The following is an 18,706-nucleotide window of genomic DNA, read 5'->3' on the forward strand; positions in this document are numbered from 1 at the left end:
GGTTTCTATACCAAATATTAAGTTCGATTTTTGGGATGTATCAAATACTTATTTCATGCAATTAAATGAAAATTTATTATTTAAAAATCATACAACGTGATTTTCTGTTTTTTTGTATTAGATTCTGTCCCTCACAGTTGAAGAGAACTTTGATACAAATTACAGACCTCTACATGCTTTGCAAGTGGGAAAACCAGCAAAATCGCCAGTGTATCAAATACTTGTTCTCCCCACTGTATATATTTTTAAAATGTTATTTCATTTTAAGTTTCATATGATATTGTTCCGTATATTTTCATGACTGTAGATCTTTAGACTGATGCTTTTCCATCACTAGTGCTCTGGGTGTCCACCCCTTCGTTTATTAGGGTTCTAATCCTTTTAGTTCTGACTGATATCCCTCTACTACACCCTTTTTGAGTCTAACACATGGATACTCGTGAAAGGAATTTTCCATTGTACTGTACTGTAGAGCATCTGCATTTTGGAGATATGTGTGAATCATACCTTAGGCTGCAAGAAGAGGAAGTGTGCAGGCCTTTTGTGTCAATGAAAAGAATGTCGTGTCATGTCTAAGGGAATGCTGTTCCCCTGTTGTTTTTCCCACTGGTGTTCTGCTTGGTACATGTGTGTGTGATTCACCTTTCTCGTCTGCTTTCCTAATGGTTGCTTTACAATTCAGGCGTAGACAATAAGGGAAATTAGCCACTGGGCCAGTAGCTTTTGAGGTTCACTGGCCCAGGTCAGAAGTGTTGTCACACAAAAAAGTAAATTATTTACTGATTACTGGTAACCCCTCAAAAAGTAATCTAGTTACTGATTACTTTATTATCAAAGTAACAGTTACTTTAAAAATAATTTGTCGGTTACTTTTTTAACATATTTTTTCCTCCTTTTACTGCCTCAACATAAGAATGACAACAGAAAAATGTCTTCGCTGAAACAACTTATAGCTTTATGTAAGTTTGATTATTAAAATTGATTTTGACTTCATAAAGACTGTCAGGCCCGTTAAAAACTGCACAGGTAGGATGTGGCCTTTGTCAGCAAGCACTCTTTTGTGGTTGTGCTTAGTAGGGGTGTGACAAAATATCGAAATGGTGATATATTGTGATACTTTGTATCTCAAAAGGTTATAGATATGTTCCTGCCAAGAAATATCGTTTAAAAAAGGTCAGGGTCTAAAAAATTAAATAAAAATGAACCAACAAGTTTCGACCAAAATTTTCTACCATAATAGTGTCTCAGTAAGACTGTAAGGCTGCATTGACGATGCTCGACGCTCAATCCATTTAGACTGGGAACGTTTGTTCATTCGAAACCAGAGCATTCACAGTCATTCTGTCCGATTTTCAGGGCATTTAAGGTCACTTGCTGTTCATTTTAGGGCATTTACAGGTCATTTCCTGTTGAGTTTAAGTCACTGCCTGTTCATTTGGGTGATTCCCAGGTCATTTCCTGTTCCGTAACTCAAAATAAACAGGAAGAGACCCCTGAAATACCCCCAAATCAACAGGAAGTAACTGAAAAGCAACAGGTAAATAACCTTAAATGGCCCAAGATTACCTCATTGCCTGGCATTGGCTGCCACCGACCGCCACTGACGTTCAATCCGTTTGAAGTGGGAGGGATGGCAGCGAATGAACGAATGTTCATTCGCTGCCATCCCTCCCACTTCAAACGGATTGGACGTCTACTAGTGATAAACTCATTCCAATTCACAGCAGAAGCTTGTTTTTCTGTTTAATAGTTGTTTGTAGAATATCCTAGAATGATTTCCTGACCAATGTATCGATAATCGTTGTGTCGCCATATCGTCATATAATCATTATCGTGAGCTTTTTATCGCTAATGGTATCGTATCGTGAGGTACCAAGAGGTTCCCACTCCTAGCACTGCTTAGTAAAACTGTTGTCTACCCTTGTGAAAAATAGTTGTCTTATTCGCTGTACGCACGTTTGTCCGAGAGTATTGTGGAATTAGAATAGACTAGGAGTTTATTGTCATTGTCAGCAAGAATGTTGTCAACAACGAAATTTGACCTGGCACTCAGTTTAAAAATATGTGTCATAATTTTTTTTTTTTTTTTAATCGAATAAATAATAGGAAAATAAATACTCTAGGGCTATAAGTGTGTAATTATAGCTTGCTTCAACTGAATACTCTATGTGCAACACAGGAATGGTGCACTTAACTGTTGAACTTAGCAGCGTCATTTGTGCAAAACAAGAATAAATGTGAATAAAAATTTACTATAAATACTAAAGTTGACAGAGTAATGTGGACAGTGGTGGAAGGTACTTACAGTGGCCTCCATAATTATTGGCACCCCTGGTTAAGATGTGTTTTTTAGCTTCTAATTTTTTTTTTTTAATTCAAATAATATGGGACCTTAATGGAAAAAAAGAGAAAAATCCAACCTTCAATACAAGTACATTTATTCAGCGGGGAAAAAATCCCACATAAAGAAAAAAATATTTGACATCAAATAATGTGTGTCACAATTATTAGCACCCCTGGTGTTAATACTTTGTACAACCCCCTTTTGCCAACAAAACAGCACCTAATCTTCTCCTAAAATGTTTCACAAGCTTGATTTTGTGTCTGGTGAACCATTTCTGTGTAGATTTGGCCATATGTTTAGACTCATTGTCTTGCTGAAAGACCCAGTGATGACCCATCTTCAGCTTTCGGGCAGAGGGCAACAGATTTCGATTTAAAATGTCCTGTTATTTTAAAGCATTCATGATGCCATGCACCCTAACAAGGTTCCCAGGGCCTTTGGAAGCGAAACAGCCCCATACTTCACAGTGGGTATGAGGTGCTTTTCAGCATGCGCATCTTTCGTGGCACGCCAGACCCACTTAAGAGTGTTTGTTGCCAAAAAGCTCAATCTTGGTCTCATCTGACCAAAGCACACGGTCCCAGGCTTCAACTGGGACCGTGTGCTTTGGTCAGATGAGACCAAGATTGAGCTTTTTGGCAACAAACACTCTTAAGTATGTGTCCCCTCAAGGATGTGTACTGAGTCCTCTGCTTTTCACCCTCTACACCTCAGACTGTTCAGCGATCCACCTCTCCAATAAAATCGTTAAGTTCGCCGACGACAACACCTTGGTCGGCCTTATCTCTGGAGGGGATGAGGTGGCGTACAGAAAGGAGGTTGAGAGACTGTCAGTGTGGTGTTCAGAGAACAACTTCCTTCTGAAAACCACAAAAACCACGGAAGTCATACTGGACTTCAGAAAGAAAGGCACAGACCCAGCACCCCTTATCAATGGGGACTGCGTGGAGAGAGTCAATTCTTTCAAACTACTGTGTATGCATATTTCTGACGTTCATCTGACCAAAGCACATGGTCCCAGGCTTCAACTGGGACCGTGTGCTTTGGTCAGATGAGACCAAGATGGAGCTTTTTGGCAACAAACACTCTAAGTGGGTCTGGCGTGCCATGAAAGATGCGCATGCTGAAAAGCACCTCATACCTACTGTGAAGTATGGGGGTGGGTCAGTGATGCTTGGGGTTGTTTCGCTTCCAAAGGCCCTGGGAACCCATGATGCATGGCATCATGAATGCTTTGAAATACCAGAACATTTTACATCAAAATCTGTTGCCCTCTGCCCGAAAGCTGAAGATGGGTCGTCACTGGGTCTTTCAGCAAGACAATGACCCTAAACATATGGCCAAATCTACACAGAAATGGTTCACCAGACACAAAATCAAGCTCCTCCCATGGCCATCTCAGTCCCCAGACCTTGATTTGTTGGCAAAAGGGGGTTGTACAAAGTATTAACACCAGGGGTGCTAATAATAGTGACACACATTATTTGCTGTCAAATAATTATTTCTTTATGTGAGATTTTTCCCCCACTGAATGAATGCACTTGTTTTGACGGTTGGATTTTTCTCTTTTTTCCCCATTAAGGTCCCATATTATTTGAATTAAAAAAAATATATATATTAGAAGCTAAAACACACATTTTAACCAGGGGTGCCAATAAGTATGGAGGGCACTGTATATAGTCCATTCATCTACATGGTTACCATGCCCAAAGCGCTTTACATTAGCACACATTTACCCATTCATGAACACATTCACACACCAATGGTGCTGCTGCCATACAATGGGCTCCCAACCCATTGGAGGTAATTTAGGGTTCAGTGCCTTGCCCAAGGACACTTCGACAGTGGGCAGTCGTAGCCGGGAATCGAACCACTGACCCTTCAGTCCAAGGACAACTCCAGCTACCAACTGCGCCACGGCACTAATGTGCAAATTCACAGTTTAGTGCAGGTTACAAACACCTGTTGAAGAACATTTATGGAGAGTTCAGTTTTTGTGCATTTAGGGTAGTAATGGTCCTGGGAAAGAAGCTGTCTCTCATCCTGTTAGTCCTTGTTTTATGGGACCTGTAGCGTCTGCTGGAGGTCAGCAGGTCAAAGAGGTGGTGGCCGGGATATGTCATCAGTAGGGTTGTTCTGATCATGTTTTTTTGCTCCCGATCGTTTTAGTTTGAGTATCTGCCGATCCCGATATTTCCCGATCCGATTGCTTTTTTTTTGGCTCCTGATTCAATTCCAATCATTCCCGATAATTTTTCCCGATCATATACATTTTGGCAATGCATTAAGAAAAAAATGAATAAAACTTGGACGAATATATACATTCAACATACAGTACATAAGTACTGTATTTGTTTATCATGACAATAAATCCTCAAGATGGCATTTACATTATTAACATTCTTTCTGTGAGAGGGATCCACGGATAGAAAGACTTGTTAATTCTTAAAGGATAAATGTGACTTTGTATATTGTGACTAAATATTGCCATCTATTGTATTTGTTGTGCTTTCAGTAAATGGTACTGTAGCCATTTAACTGTTCTGCCCAAATGCATGATTGGAAGTGCAACCATGACTGTGCGTAGTGACACCAATTGATATATCTTCTCTGCGTTGAGAAATAACATATGGTGTTAAGAAAAAGATCAACTACTACCTTTCTTCCCCACATTGCTTCCCACGATATTTTTAATTGTTGAGAGGGGGATTTTAAGGTTTTAGCCAATTAAATAAAGGCTCCAAAGACTGCCTAAATTCACTCTACTCATTTTACCCTGCCTTTTAGCTCTATATATAGGTAAAACGGCGCCTTTATAGATTAAACGCGACAATGCGTGAGTGGGTCGTGCAGCGCATGCGTTAATTGCATTAAATATTTTAACGTGATTCATTTTTAAAAAATTAATTACCGCCGTTAACATGACAAATTTGACAGTCCTACTTTAAGCCAAAACTAAAGACTCTGGATGAGTGTAAGACATTTTGTCTGTAATGTAAAATACAATTAGAAAACGATTTAATTAAAATACATATATATATATATTTTAAAAAGGCATGTCTGATATTTTTTTGCCGATTCCGATACTTTGAAAATGACGTGATCGGACCCGATCGATCGGGACATCTTTAGTTATCAGCTCTTGTTTGGTAGCGAGAGGAGGCGATGTCCTCCAAGCTGGGCAGAGGGCAGCCGATGATCTTCTGAGCTGTGTTGATGACTCTCTGTAAGGATCTCCTGTCTGCTGCTGTGCACCAAGCATACCACACTGTAGAAGGACACCAGCAGCTTCTGTTCCAGGTGGTTCTTCTTGAGCACTCTAAAGAAGTGGAGTCGCTGCTGGGCCCTTCCTACCACTGCTCTGGTATTAGCAGACCAGGAGAGGTCGTAGGAAATATGCACCCCCAATAGTTTGAAAGAATTGACTCTCTCCACGCAGTCCCTATTGATGATAAGTGGTGCTGGGTCTGTGCCTTTCTATCTGAAGTCCAGTATGACTTCCTTGGTTTTTGTAGTGTTCAGAAGGAGGTTATTCTCTGAACACCACACTGCCAGTCTCTCAACCTCCTCTCTGTACGCCGCCTCATCCCCACCAGAGATAAGGCCGACCAAGATGGTGTCGTCGGCAAATTTAACGATTTTATTGGAGAGGTGGGTCGGTGAGCAGTCTGGGGTGTAGAAAGTCAAAAGCAGAGGACTCAGTACACATCCTTGATGGGAGCTGGTGCTCAGCGTTAGACTGGAAGAGACGTGGTGTCCAAGTTTCACAGACTGTGGGCGGTTAGATAGAAATTCCATAATCCAGTGGCAGATGGCAGAGGAGAGCCCCAGGTGAGAGGGTTTCTCCACTAGAATTTCCAGGATAATGGTATTGAAAGCTGAGCTGAAGTCCAGAAAGAGCATCCTGACATAGCTCCCCGGGTTCTCAAGGTGGCCTAGCGCGTTGTGGAGTGCAATGTTTATGGTGACATCAGTGGAGTGGTTTGCCCTATAGGCAAACTGATGAGGGTCCAGTGTGGGGGACAGAACGTCCTTGATGTGCTGGGACACCAGCATCTCAAAGCACTTCAGGCGTACAGTGCAACAGGCCTGTAGTCATTGAGGCTATCCACTGCGGACTTCTTGCGGATCGGGATGATGGTAGAGGTTTTGAGGCAGGATGGAACAGTGGCATGTGACAGGGACTGGTTGAATTATTATGCTGTAAGGAAAGATCAACTTGTGATCTTTAAACACCATGGAATTCCTTTATTGTGTATGGTTAAACATAAACACCATTAACGGCTCAACTTGTTATGTTAGAGACCCTTGCTGCCCCTCTCTCTCATTTGTCATACCCATACCAGGGCTGCCTGTGGCCTAAGTGTGGAATTTGAAAAATTCACGACTTGCTAGTAGCTAAACTGTTGGTCTGCTCCTGTCTGCCCAGGTTGATCACACTATGGCATGGGTCAACATTAGTCTACCATATTTAATGTTCTCTGTGGTTTGATAATTTTGGGTCACAATAAGGGCATAATCAGGGAAGGTTGATCACTATTAATGTAACCTTGTTTAGATTCAGATATAAAATAGCTGTTTGTGTGTAATCAAATATTGATTTTTCCCTTTAGAATAAGGGGAGTGTTGGAGGTTGGACCAAAAGTAGCAGTAGTCTCTGGTACTAATTCGATGTAGATTCAGGATTTTTAAATATATTCATTGTGTATGATATATTATTCTAAAAATCAAAATTCAACAGGTTCTCATCAAAGCCCTCAACAGCTTCGAATTAAATTTTGCTGCTTCGAGGCTTTGTTTAGAGTAGCGTTGTAATGTTTTTTTTGTTTTTTTTTTAAAAGTGTTTGCATTTAGTTTTATTGATTTGGGTGGATACTAGAGTTGCACCGATACCATTTTTTGGCCCCGATACAGATGGCCTGGCTGTGCAGTATTGTCCGATACCATACCGATACCACCCCGTTTATATATACAGTGGGGACCAATGGGTTTTCCCATTGGCCGTGTATCAAATAATTGTTCTCCCCACTGTGTATTTTTTTCCCAAAGAGCTACATAATTGGATGTGAAATCATTCTATCAAGGCTTTGTCAGGCTGTTGCTTACCTTTGCAAAATAGGAAAAAGACTAGTACAAAGTGAATGGTCAACTAAACCCTTGTAGACAATAGTTGAATAAACCTTTGGCTCTCAAAGGCCAAAATAGTGCTACATTTGTGAAATTAATAAAACATGTATAATGCTAGCCCAACAGTAAGAAAGTACAAATAAATTCATAATAATAAACTCTGAATGAACTGAATAAACTTTTTTAAACCTCTCAAAGGCCAAACAGTGCAACTTTCATGAAATTATTGTCACATTCTGCTGCTGGTTAGACTGTGTTTTGTTGCTGGGCTGGTCGTGGGGGCATTCCTGACGTCGCACCTGAATCCAATACAGGCTCATCAGCGCAGCATTTAAAGTGCCTGTGACACGAAAAAGCATGTTTATTTCATAATACACGCGGTATTTTATGCCCCTGAATGATATGGACCGCTTGGATGTGTGTGGAAGCGATCGCTATATTTATTTAGTTTTTTGAATCCCGCGCCATGAAAATGAGTGACTTCCGGCTTCGGTCTTGCATTGAGGAGGAGGGCGCTGTGACGTGTACGGTAGAAGACGTTCTCTTCACTATACAGTGTACTGTTGTGTATGATGACGAAGGATTCAGCTGATTTTGCGGATTAATACTTTTACTTTTTGGCATCACGCCAGCCAAACGGCTGCAGAAAAATCATTCTGTATGCGGGAGAGGCGTATGCGCCTTTTTGGAGTTTCAGAAGGTTCCCATTCACCGTGGATATTTACTGTGGGACCATTGGACTTACAAGGAAGTGAGTAAACATCTTGTTTTGTATTATGTCAAATACGAATACAGTGATTACAAAGTAAACACTATAAAATTCCTTTAAATAAAGGACTACTTACGTTTGATCATTGATAGGCATGTAAAAAGCTATCCTCATGCTCATTAGCAGTTAGCTGTTAGCACGTTAGCTGCACAACAATTCCAGCCACCCTCCTCCAGGGAACGAACTGTAAATTGCTCTCCGCCGGGCGGTTTGCCGATCCGCAAAGAAACTCGACAACCGGGTCGTCATGTCAAATAATCCAGGCTAGTTATGTGTGATTTTCCACTTCGAAGACTTTGAAACATCCCTCGGTTCGGGTTAGCATGTCGGCTAGCTGTCACTCCTTCTGGTCTGTTTACATTCTCCGAAGCCGGGGAAGGGAAATGACATATGTCCGATTTAGGTGTCATAAAATATCGTTCGGGAGGTGTGACAGTAAAGGTGAAGTCGACTGTTTTGACCATTATGGAGTAATTTTGCCATGTCGTCTTGAATAAATGGATTTTTATTATTTTATATTCCATTTAGCACAAGATGGTTATTTGTCATGACCATGCCATTTATTTAGCAATTGGGGAAAGTACTTGGGTAAAAAGAATATCCTGTAAAAATATTGAAGTAAAGAGACAGAAACAATGACATTTTGCCGCTCTCTTCGTCTCGTTTTCCTCATTGTGAATAGTTCCCCCTCGACGGGCTGACTGGTCCTTCTCAAGCCATTTATATAGCTATTGGGGAAAAATACTTGGATAAAAAGAATATCCTGTAAAAATATTGGGAGTAGAGAGACTGAAACAATGACATTTTGCAGCTCTCTTCGTCGCGTTTTCCTCGTTCTGAACAATTCCCCCTCAATGGGCTGAATAGTAAAACCGATGAGCCTAGTCTAACGCTGACGTCATCCACCTGTTGGGGACGCTAAAGCCCTATAATTGTAGGCGTGGCTAACCGGCAGATTAAAAGACTAATTTCTCGTCATCTGCGCTTTGCTAAATTGTTGTATATAGTCGAATCGTCTCAAAATATGATTCTAATTCACATAATAATGCCATTTAAGACTTTTTTTCTGGTGTCATATGCTCTTTAAGCACGGGTGGTCTCAAAGATATTTGCCTTGCTGATCGCCATTTGACATCTCGCACTAGAGTTTTGCTACATTTGCTTGTTAGGCCCCTGCATTGGGTTTTTTTCTGTTAGCGTGCTGCTCTCGTTTGTAACCTCTACCATGTGCAGGTATTTGAGTGTTTTTATTTTGGCTTTTTGGCTCGTGGTCTATTGTCTTAGTTAACCTTCGAGTTTGTAGTATTGAGCTCCGTCGACCTGCTGTCACAGGGTCTTTTTGTATTTCTTCTATCCCGTGATCGCTTGTTATTTTTTTGATTGCAATCATTAAACCCTTGTACGTATCCCCCGCTCGTTGTCCACTTCGAGTTCCAACTTTGTTTCCGCATTTGCGGACGCTAACAATTATAAGTAATAATCATTGACCACAGCATCCCGTCTCTCTATTAGCCTCCTTTATTTCGGGAGGGGGGGGGGAGTCCCTTATTTCTACTTCTGAAAGGTGACAACCCTACTTTGGAAACAGTTCCCAAATTACTGCGGCATTTCTTTCAGTAAAACACAATAAAAGTAAAGTAGACGTAGTGAACTGACCAGAGATTGTTGCTCCGATCCAGCGCCTTTCCTCTGGATAGCAGTCCTGCTCTTGCAGGCTTAAACTCGTTGTGTTGGTTCACATTTCGTCTTCAAATGTTTTATCAGGTTGAAGTATTGAAATTGGCCGATTTAGCTCCACATCTGGAAACTTTCAGGCAGCAAATCTTGCATGCAGCCATTGATTTTAATCGACGGGATTTCTATTTTGAAATACTTCCCGACCGCTGCCATTTCTCCTGGTTTGTTTTTCATCCATATGAAAAAGCGGCCTTGGGATTGGTTAGGAGTGGCTATTGGCCCGCTCCCATTGGTCTGGAGCACGCCAATAGCAATAGCTGCTTGGTGTTCACGTGTCATCACACAACACAGAGACGGAGTGTAGTGAGCGCCAGGAGGAAAAAACGGCTGCGGTCAAATGTTATAATGATGGACCGGTAAATGGTATCGGCGCCGTCTTTGTTGGTACTCGCCGATACCGATACCACCATTTCGGGCTGGATCGGCGCCCCCTGCCGATACTGGTATCGGTGCATCTTTAGTGGATACACTGCCCTTTAGTGGCAACAGTGAATATGACTTAACTCATTTAACATGGCTGAATCCAACTGGTACCTGTTAAGACCAACATAAGTTTTTGTTTGCGCTGTTTTTTTATGCATTCGTAATTTATTTTAGAAGTATATCAAGCCATTTTTGTGTTGGAATATGTGTTTGACCAATTAAAGAACGTTGTTAAAAAAAAAAAAAAAAAAAAAAAAAAAAAACATTTTATAGCATTTGAGCTAGCGGACTTTTGCTCTGCAAGTTAGTCAAATGCAATAAAGACAAAAAAATTCTCAACATTGTTCTTGTTTAAAAATAATTCACATAAAGGTGGCACGGCGGGACAGGAACATGTGTAAAACTTTTGTTAAAAAATAACTTTTTTCAGTATCAGATCCGGACTCAATCTCAAAATCAGGTACTCAGACTTGGGTGTAAAAATATGCGATCAGGACGTCACTAAACATCTGAACTTTTTCATAATAGTATTTATTACAGTTACTTTGAAAACACAAAACCTCTGTATAGCAGTGTTTTTGCTTTTTGTTGACGTTTACTAAAACTGTTTTCGTCTGTAAAATATTGAATTTTTACTCCAAAAATAAATAAGTAAAGGTTTCCTACTATTTCGAATGAACATTGACAGATGAGCACATATTGTAGCGTATACAAGGACAACGCCAACTTGGTGGTGATACACACTCCGCAGGAAAACTGTACATTATTTTCAATTAATCATACCCACCAAGATGCCACGAAGTTGTCAAAGAGGTTTTATGCTGTCCGTTAGCATTAGTCTAATGCTAATGCTATGAGTTACATTTGCTTGATGGTCACTCAGCACAGACCTTTAAAGGCTAAAGCAACATTAAATATTCTGTCTAGCCAAGAAAACAAATCTTACCGCGTGTCCAAGCCTGCATGGAGACTGGAAACGACACGCTGGTGAGTCAGGGAGGGGGGTGCAGCATGTTACGAGTGACGCAACCAGACACTGCTACGATGCTGGCCAACTACACCTAAATGTCACATTGTGAACATGTGACGGAAACGAATGAGCATTTTCGTCTCATCAGACGAAAACTGGAATTCGTCTCGTTAAGTCTAATAAAACACCTTTTTAGCTCGTTATCGTCTCGTCATCGTCATGAAAAAAGTGTTCGTTGAAGAAATATTTTCGTCATTGTTGACGAAAACAACACTGCTTTGTAGCTAGTAGGGTCATAGTTAGCTTTCAAGTTCACCTTATTTTCCACAAATACATTTAATTTGAAAACACAGAACCTTTATAGCCAGTTTTGTCACAGTTAGCTTTCGGCTTCAGCTAATTTTCCATGCTAAATCTTGTGACAGGCTTGCACTCTTTTTCACATTCTGTGGACTTTGATCACTACAGTTGAACTTGAAGTATGTGCCACAGCCCAGCTGTATCAGTCAGTGGACTCATAGGTTACAGAGCTAATCATGCTTTGTCAATTTGTCAAGTCTTGCTGTAGCATATTATGGAACTGTTTGTAATGAAGCTTGTCAATTGAGGAACTTTAGCTGCATTTACCGATAAATGGAAACTACCCAAGGAAGCAACATTTAAAATGTGAATGCCCTGATCAGTTAAGCAGAACATTAAACAGACATGACCCTCCCTTTGTACAAAGTTCACGTGTAATTGACCTTGTGTAAATAGAGGTGTTATTTGGTAGCGTAATTGTGAGCTATTTCAGAGAAATAATACTTGTCGTGTGTCAAAATGAGATACTGCCCAAAAATAGTTAAAATTTTTAAAAATCATTTTCAAAGAAACTTTCACCTCAGAACCATTTAATTACAGGTTAGTCATTTTTTTCTTTTATCCCAGGAAATAGTAGGTGATTTAATTATCTTACATGTTTCGGGGAACACTTCTGCCAGTTTTTTTCATGGATGGAGCGTCAAATAATCCTAATTTGTTTGGACCGCTGTCCAATGATTGATAAGTGCTAGCTCAAATGGTTGGGAAGTCAGTTGCTATCAGTGGCAGCCAATGAGTTCAGAAAACTAATTTTTACAATACAATGATTTTTGTTTTCATCATTTTGTTGATATCTTGGTTTATATAAAGGGATTTAGTTTTTTTTAGATGACAGATCTGGAGATCCAATGACTGTTGGCTTTGACGATATAATGATGTCATTTCTCTTGATGTAATTTCCCTAAGTACTGTGTGTGGTTCAGCAGTGGGGTCGATCTACGTAATCTTGCTTTGCCCCCGTGTAACTCCTGTAAAGCTTCAAATCCTGTTTGGCTTCAAATATTTGCACTATTACAATAAAAAGCAAACAAGTTTCAAGACTTTGGGGGTCAACTGGGGCAAATGATGTAATCTTCAAGTGACCAGCGGTGATCCTTTGCTTCCATTTGTCTGTCTAATTGGTCTTGAACAATTCACTGACTCCACAGTTGCCCCTGATGTGTATGTGTAACATGAGCAGTACAACAAAACTGATGTGAATGATGGAATGGGGGGTAAGAACGTGGTCACTAGATATTAGTCAAATACATTAGTTTAAATTTTCGTTGTTTTATGTAGTGTAAAATTAACCATGAAAATACAGTCCCTGACAAAAGTCTTGTCACCTATCCATTTTGTAGAAACAATTGCTAATAACCTGACTTTTAATTATTCAGTTGGTTTCAGAAATGGCTCATATGAAAGCTAAGACCCTCCCAAATGATGTTGAATGTACAAAAATGTATTTGTTTCACTGAAAAAAGATTTATCATTTAATGAAGACATAAAGGTCAAATATGGGCAAGACAAAAGTTTTGTCGCCTACAGAAAATAGTGTGAAAATTGAACATAAAATGTACTTCAAATACAAAACTAGATTACATAACATAAGCGAATTAAGTAGTGGTGCTGTGAGATCCAAATTTTGTATGACTTCCATGGGCTTGAAAGACTGCATCCATACGGTTCGGCAAGGATTCATACAATTTATTGATGAAGTCATCAGGAACGTCAAAGAAAGCAGTCTTGCATGCCTCCCAGAGTTCATCAACATTCTTGGGTTTCGTCTTCCATGCTTCCTCTTTCAACCTACCCCAGACATGCTAAATCTGGTGACTGGGCTGGCCAGTCCTGGAGGATCTTGATCTTCTTTGCCATGAGGAACTTTGAGATGGAGATTGTTGATATTTCGGACTATTTATTTTGCCTTCCACCCTGCTGATCTCTCGGACACCTCCATACTGGATGTAACCCCAGACCATGATTTTGCCACCACCAAACTTCACTGTTTTCCGAGTGAATCTCGGATCCATGCGGGCTCCGGTAGGTCTCCTGCAATATTTGCGGCGACTGTGGTGTAATTCAATGGAAGATTCATCTGAATAATCCACCTTTTGCCACTTTTCCAGCATCCATCCTTTTGACAGGCTGTGGGCCTTGGCAAATGCCACACTGTTTTTTAATTGTCGACATCCTGAGAGATCAGCAGCAGTCTGAAATATCAACAAATCTTAGCTGCCTCTTACATTACTAGCCATAAAATACTCGTCGCTGATTGGACAAATTTACCGGGAAGAGTAGGTGCTGATGAACCAGGAAGTTATACAACTTATGCTGAGTCTGCTCGGTACCTCCCCGCAGTTGAGTCTTCTTTCTCGTCCAATCAGCGATAAGTGCACTATTTCCGGTGGATTTGTCCAATCAGCGATGAGTGACTTTTTCCACTGCTACCTACTTTTTCTGGTTCCTTAATGTAATTTTGTTTTTTGTTTTTTTATTTGCTGTTGCGTTTGAAGAGTTGTCATTGTGTTTTTTAATTTGATGTCGTTTTCTGATTTGTCATTGTTTTTTTTGTTATGTGATTTGCCATTGTGTTGCACTTCAAGGCCACCGTAGATTATGCTGCTGGATAACGCGCAGCTAGACTCATATCATATAATACCCTCAAGTTCAGGTCAACTGCGACATTAAACACACATAACAAGGGAAACACTTACTGAATGTTAAAATACAAAATATATTCCTTGGAATGCAACCACTAGCATAATGCTAATATACAATTTAATACACCATTCAAGCGCTATTGTAATCAAAATTTGCATTGATTATATTTAACTGTCAATAGAATATTCACACACAAACCCCACATTTCTTGTCAGTCTTAGACAAGTAATATAACAACTCAAACAAATGCTCTTTAAACACAGCCAAAAACGAGTAATGCCAATCATTGACTGCATTTAAAAAAATTTTTTTTTAAAAATCATCCAGTAGTTTGTCTCTCTGCGAACTGCTGCCTCCCAGTGGCCATGATGTGTACATACTCAATGTTTTTTTGTTGATCAATTAACTACAATTTTGTGATTTTTTTTTTCTCTTCTGAAATATTTACTTCCTAAAAAAGACCCCCCCCCCTTTTTTTTTTTTTTTTTTTTTTTTTTTAATTTTTTTTAATACATTATTTCATTGATGAGCATTTTATTTATTGATTTATTTTAACCCATTAGCAATAGAATTGTGGAAGAAAAATAGGTCCTTCAATGGCATTTAATGTTTTTTAAAAATTGTCCAGGGATATTTTCAGTTTATTTTTTGTTCACTATGTAAATATGATTACATGCATTTAAGTCTAAATAATATTGGTGCCTCTTTATATTTGATCCGTTTGTTCACTAAGATCTATTTAAAATTTATTGTATTTGTATGTATGTAATGTATTTTGTGACATATAGGATTGTACAGTCATATTGCTGTTGATCTCAATAATAAAATACAAAGTCACTAATAACTAGAGTAATTGTTTTTGTCCTGCCCCTATTTTTGACTAGTGCGGTCACATGCAATGTATTCTTCTTTTTTGCAAATATACTAATCTACTGTATAGGCTGACTTTATTTACCTTTTGTCCTTACAGACGGGACGTATCGACAAAGCCTACCCAACAGTATGCGGTCACACGGGTCCAGTGTTAGATATTGATTGGTGCCCCCACAATGATCAGGTCATTGCCAGCAGCTCTGAGGACTGCTCAGTGATGGTAAGGTGTCCAACACATTACGATTAATCGATTGAATCGAGTAATTCGATTAGAAAAAAAAAAAGCTTCAAATCAAATTTTGCTGCTTGGAGGATTCGTTTCATTAGAGTGGCGTTGTAATGGTTTGTTTTGAAAGTCTTTACGTTTCATTTCATGGATTTGGGTGGATACACTGCTCTCTAGTGGTAACAGTGAATATAACTCATTTAATATGGCTGAATCCCACTGCTCCCTATTAAGAGCAACATATAGGTTATGTTTTTCCTGAAGCTATTGTTTTTTATGCATTTGTAACTGTTATAGATGTATTTAACTTTTTTTTTTTTTACATTAAAAAAAAGTTAGCATTTTATAGCATTTAAGCTAGCTGACTTTTGCTATGCAAGTTAGCCAATTGTTCTCTTGTTGTACTCATGTTACTTACCTCATTTAATTATTTGGTAAGACTTTACAATAAGGGGACCTTAATTAACATTATTTAATGCATTTTTAGACAATAACTAATGTTTAAGTAACATTACAATAATTATTATAATTGCTTATCTAACATTTATTAATATATTAATTAACATGAGTTAATGCACTAATTAATGCATTAGTTAATGAATAACCAGACAGTAACTAATGGTTTGGTAAAATTAAAATAAATGTAGGCCTATATAGGGTTAGGGTTTAGGGTTTGTTAACTTAAGCATTTATAATTTCTTAGTTAAGGGACACATGTGCTACACTTTACAATAAGGGTCCAAAAAGCATTCAGTAATGGTTAATAAAGGTTTAGGGGGGGGGGGACTTAAGCATTTGTAATTTCTTAGTTAAGGGACACATGTGCTACACTTTACAATAAGGGTCCAAAAAACATTCAGTAATGGTTAATTACGGTTAAGTAATACTTATGAGGTTTGTTCACACTAAATAATACAATACTTAAGGTTAGGTTAGCAGCACCCAAGGACTCACAGAGCAATGTTTCTCATTTTAAAATAGCAATCACTTACTAGTACCAGTATACATTAATAACTGTTTATTAATGCATTAATGTATATGTGAATTAATGTTAAGTAATGTATTATGTATATGTATTAATACCACACATGTGTCCCTTAACTAAGAAATTATAAATGCTTAGGTTAACAGACCCTAAACCCTAACCCTATATAGGGATATATATATTTTTAATTTTACCAAACTATTAGTTACTGTCTGGTTATGCATTAACTAATTAACTAATGCGCGTTATATTCGGAAAATTACGGTAATGCTCTTTTGAAAGTGCAATCTTAGCAAGGCTTTGTTTTGCATCTACTAAAATTTATTCTGCAACACATGGCGTGGGGTGGCGTGGCTCAGTGGTAGAGTAGTTGTCCCCCAACCCAGAGGTTGTGGGTTCAATTCTCCGCCCTGATGAACTCGCCTAAGTGTCCTTGAGCAAGATCGCCACGTTGCTCCTGGTGCTGCGTCACCAGTAGGTGGATGGCGAGATAGTGTAAAGCGCTTTGAGCGCCTTGAAAGGTGGAAAAGCGCTATATAAGTATAACACATTAAATGTCCCTAATCTGATTACTCGATTATTTGAACTAAATAGATATTTATTAAGCGACTACTAAAATAATCGGTAACTGCAGCCCTACGACACATACACCTTTACACCTAACTTTGGAGAGACAGAAACACACGTTGTTTTGCCAACAAGGGAAAATTCCATGCTCATATTGCGAAAGGCAGGCCTGTTGTAACTCATGCAGGGGTGTGGACCTAGCCGTTTGGATTAGATTAGACTCACAAATGTTTTATAGAAATCGTAGTGGGGAGATTATCTAGCCCTGTTTATTTTCAGATGAGGTCATTAGCTTTTTCAGGAAGATAGTTTCTCACATGCCCTTATTTGGCCCAAAGAGGGCAGCAGTAACCAACTAGGAGTAAAGATCTGTTTTTTGGGCAGGTTTGAAAAATGAAAAGAAAAGAAAAAATAACTCTTTTTAGAATTCCCAACCTCATGCTTGGACCTTGGAGTCTCCTCCTGCAGCTAGTCAGACTGGTCAGGCTCAGTTGTGTCAGCGTACAAGTCAGAGCAGAACAACAGGGACAGAAGATTTATCTCCTATTTAACTTAGTCTATGATTTTAGCCCCATTCTTCAGTTCTCAGGAGCTGGTGCCTAGAAAAAGTATGCTTTCTATTAGCAATGGCATAATTATCTGTAGTTTTCGCAGATGACCCCAATTTCTTTACACTTGTCACTGCTAGGTCACGCATGCCTCAAGTTGTGTAATAGTAAGTTGACCTTCATACAGTACTTTGGTTGCTGCTTTTCCCCTTAAGGGTTTTTCTATAATACAGGTAGTCCCTAGGTAACAAACGCGTTCCGTTACTATGTTGGCAACGTAACCCGAATTTTCACGTTAATCGGAATTAACACTTTCAGTAGCCCTAAATCTCAAAAATAACTATCCATAAAGTCCAAAAGTATTGCATTTTCTTTAAAGTGCGTAAGACAGGATAAAAGTCTTACGAAATAGCATTATTATCTGAATTAGAATCATATTTTGAGACGATTCGACTATATACAACAATTTGGCAAAGCGCAGATAACGAGAAATTGGTCTTTTCATCCGTGTTTAGCTACGCCTACCATTACAAAGCTCTAGCGTCCCCAACAGGAGGATGACGTCTGCAGGGTCATGGTTTCATCTGATTTAGAATTCAACCCATTGAGGGGGAATTATTCAGAACGAGGAAAATGCGACGCAGAGAGCTGCAAAATGTCATTGTTTAAGTCTCTCTACTCCGAATATTTTTACAGGATATTCTTTATCGAAGTATTTTACCCCAATTGCTGAATAAATGGTATGGTCATGACAAATAACAGCCTTGTGCTAAATGGAATATGAAATAATAAAAATGCATTTATTCAGTACGACATGGCAAAATTACTCCATAATGGTCAAACTTGTCGACTTCACCTTTACTGTCGCACCTCCCGAAAGTAATTTTATGCCACCGTAGTTATTCTGGCTTTGTCATTTACCTGCCCCCCCCCCCCCCCCCTTCAGAGAATGTAAACAAACCAAGAGGTTTGACAGCTAGCCGACATGCTAACCCAACAGAGTGACGTCTCAGTCTTATTTTCGCTCTTCAAAGCGAAAAATCACACAAAACTAGCCCAGATCATGTCACACGGCGGTGGGGTTGTCGATTGTCTTCGCCGATCGGCAACCCGCCCGGTGGCGAGAAAGTTACA

The 18,706-nt window shown here is 39.3% G+C and overlaps 1 protein-coding gene across 2 annotated transcripts in view; it reads left to right on the forward strand.

Moving 5' to 3' along the window:
• The window catches only part of LOC130913180 (coronin-1C-A-like), a 75,590-nt gene that overhangs the window by 40,600 nt on the left and 16,284 nt on the right, over positions 1–18,706 (forward strand). For both annotated transcript variants that reach the window (XM_057831561.1, XM_057831562.1), the window contains exon 3: positions 15,344–15,466. In XM_057831561.1, the coding sequence (XP_057687544.1) occupies positions 15,344–15,466 (123 nt within the window). The remainder of the gene's footprint in view (positions 1–15,343; positions 15,467–18,706) is intronic.

This window comes from Corythoichthys intestinalis, chromosome 3, assembly GCF_030265065.1.
Source record: "Corythoichthys intestinalis isolate RoL2023-P3 chromosome 3, ASM3026506v1, whole genome shotgun sequence".
NCBI lineage: Eukaryota > Metazoa > Chordata > Actinopteri > Syngnathiformes > Syngnathidae > Corythoichthys > Corythoichthys intestinalis.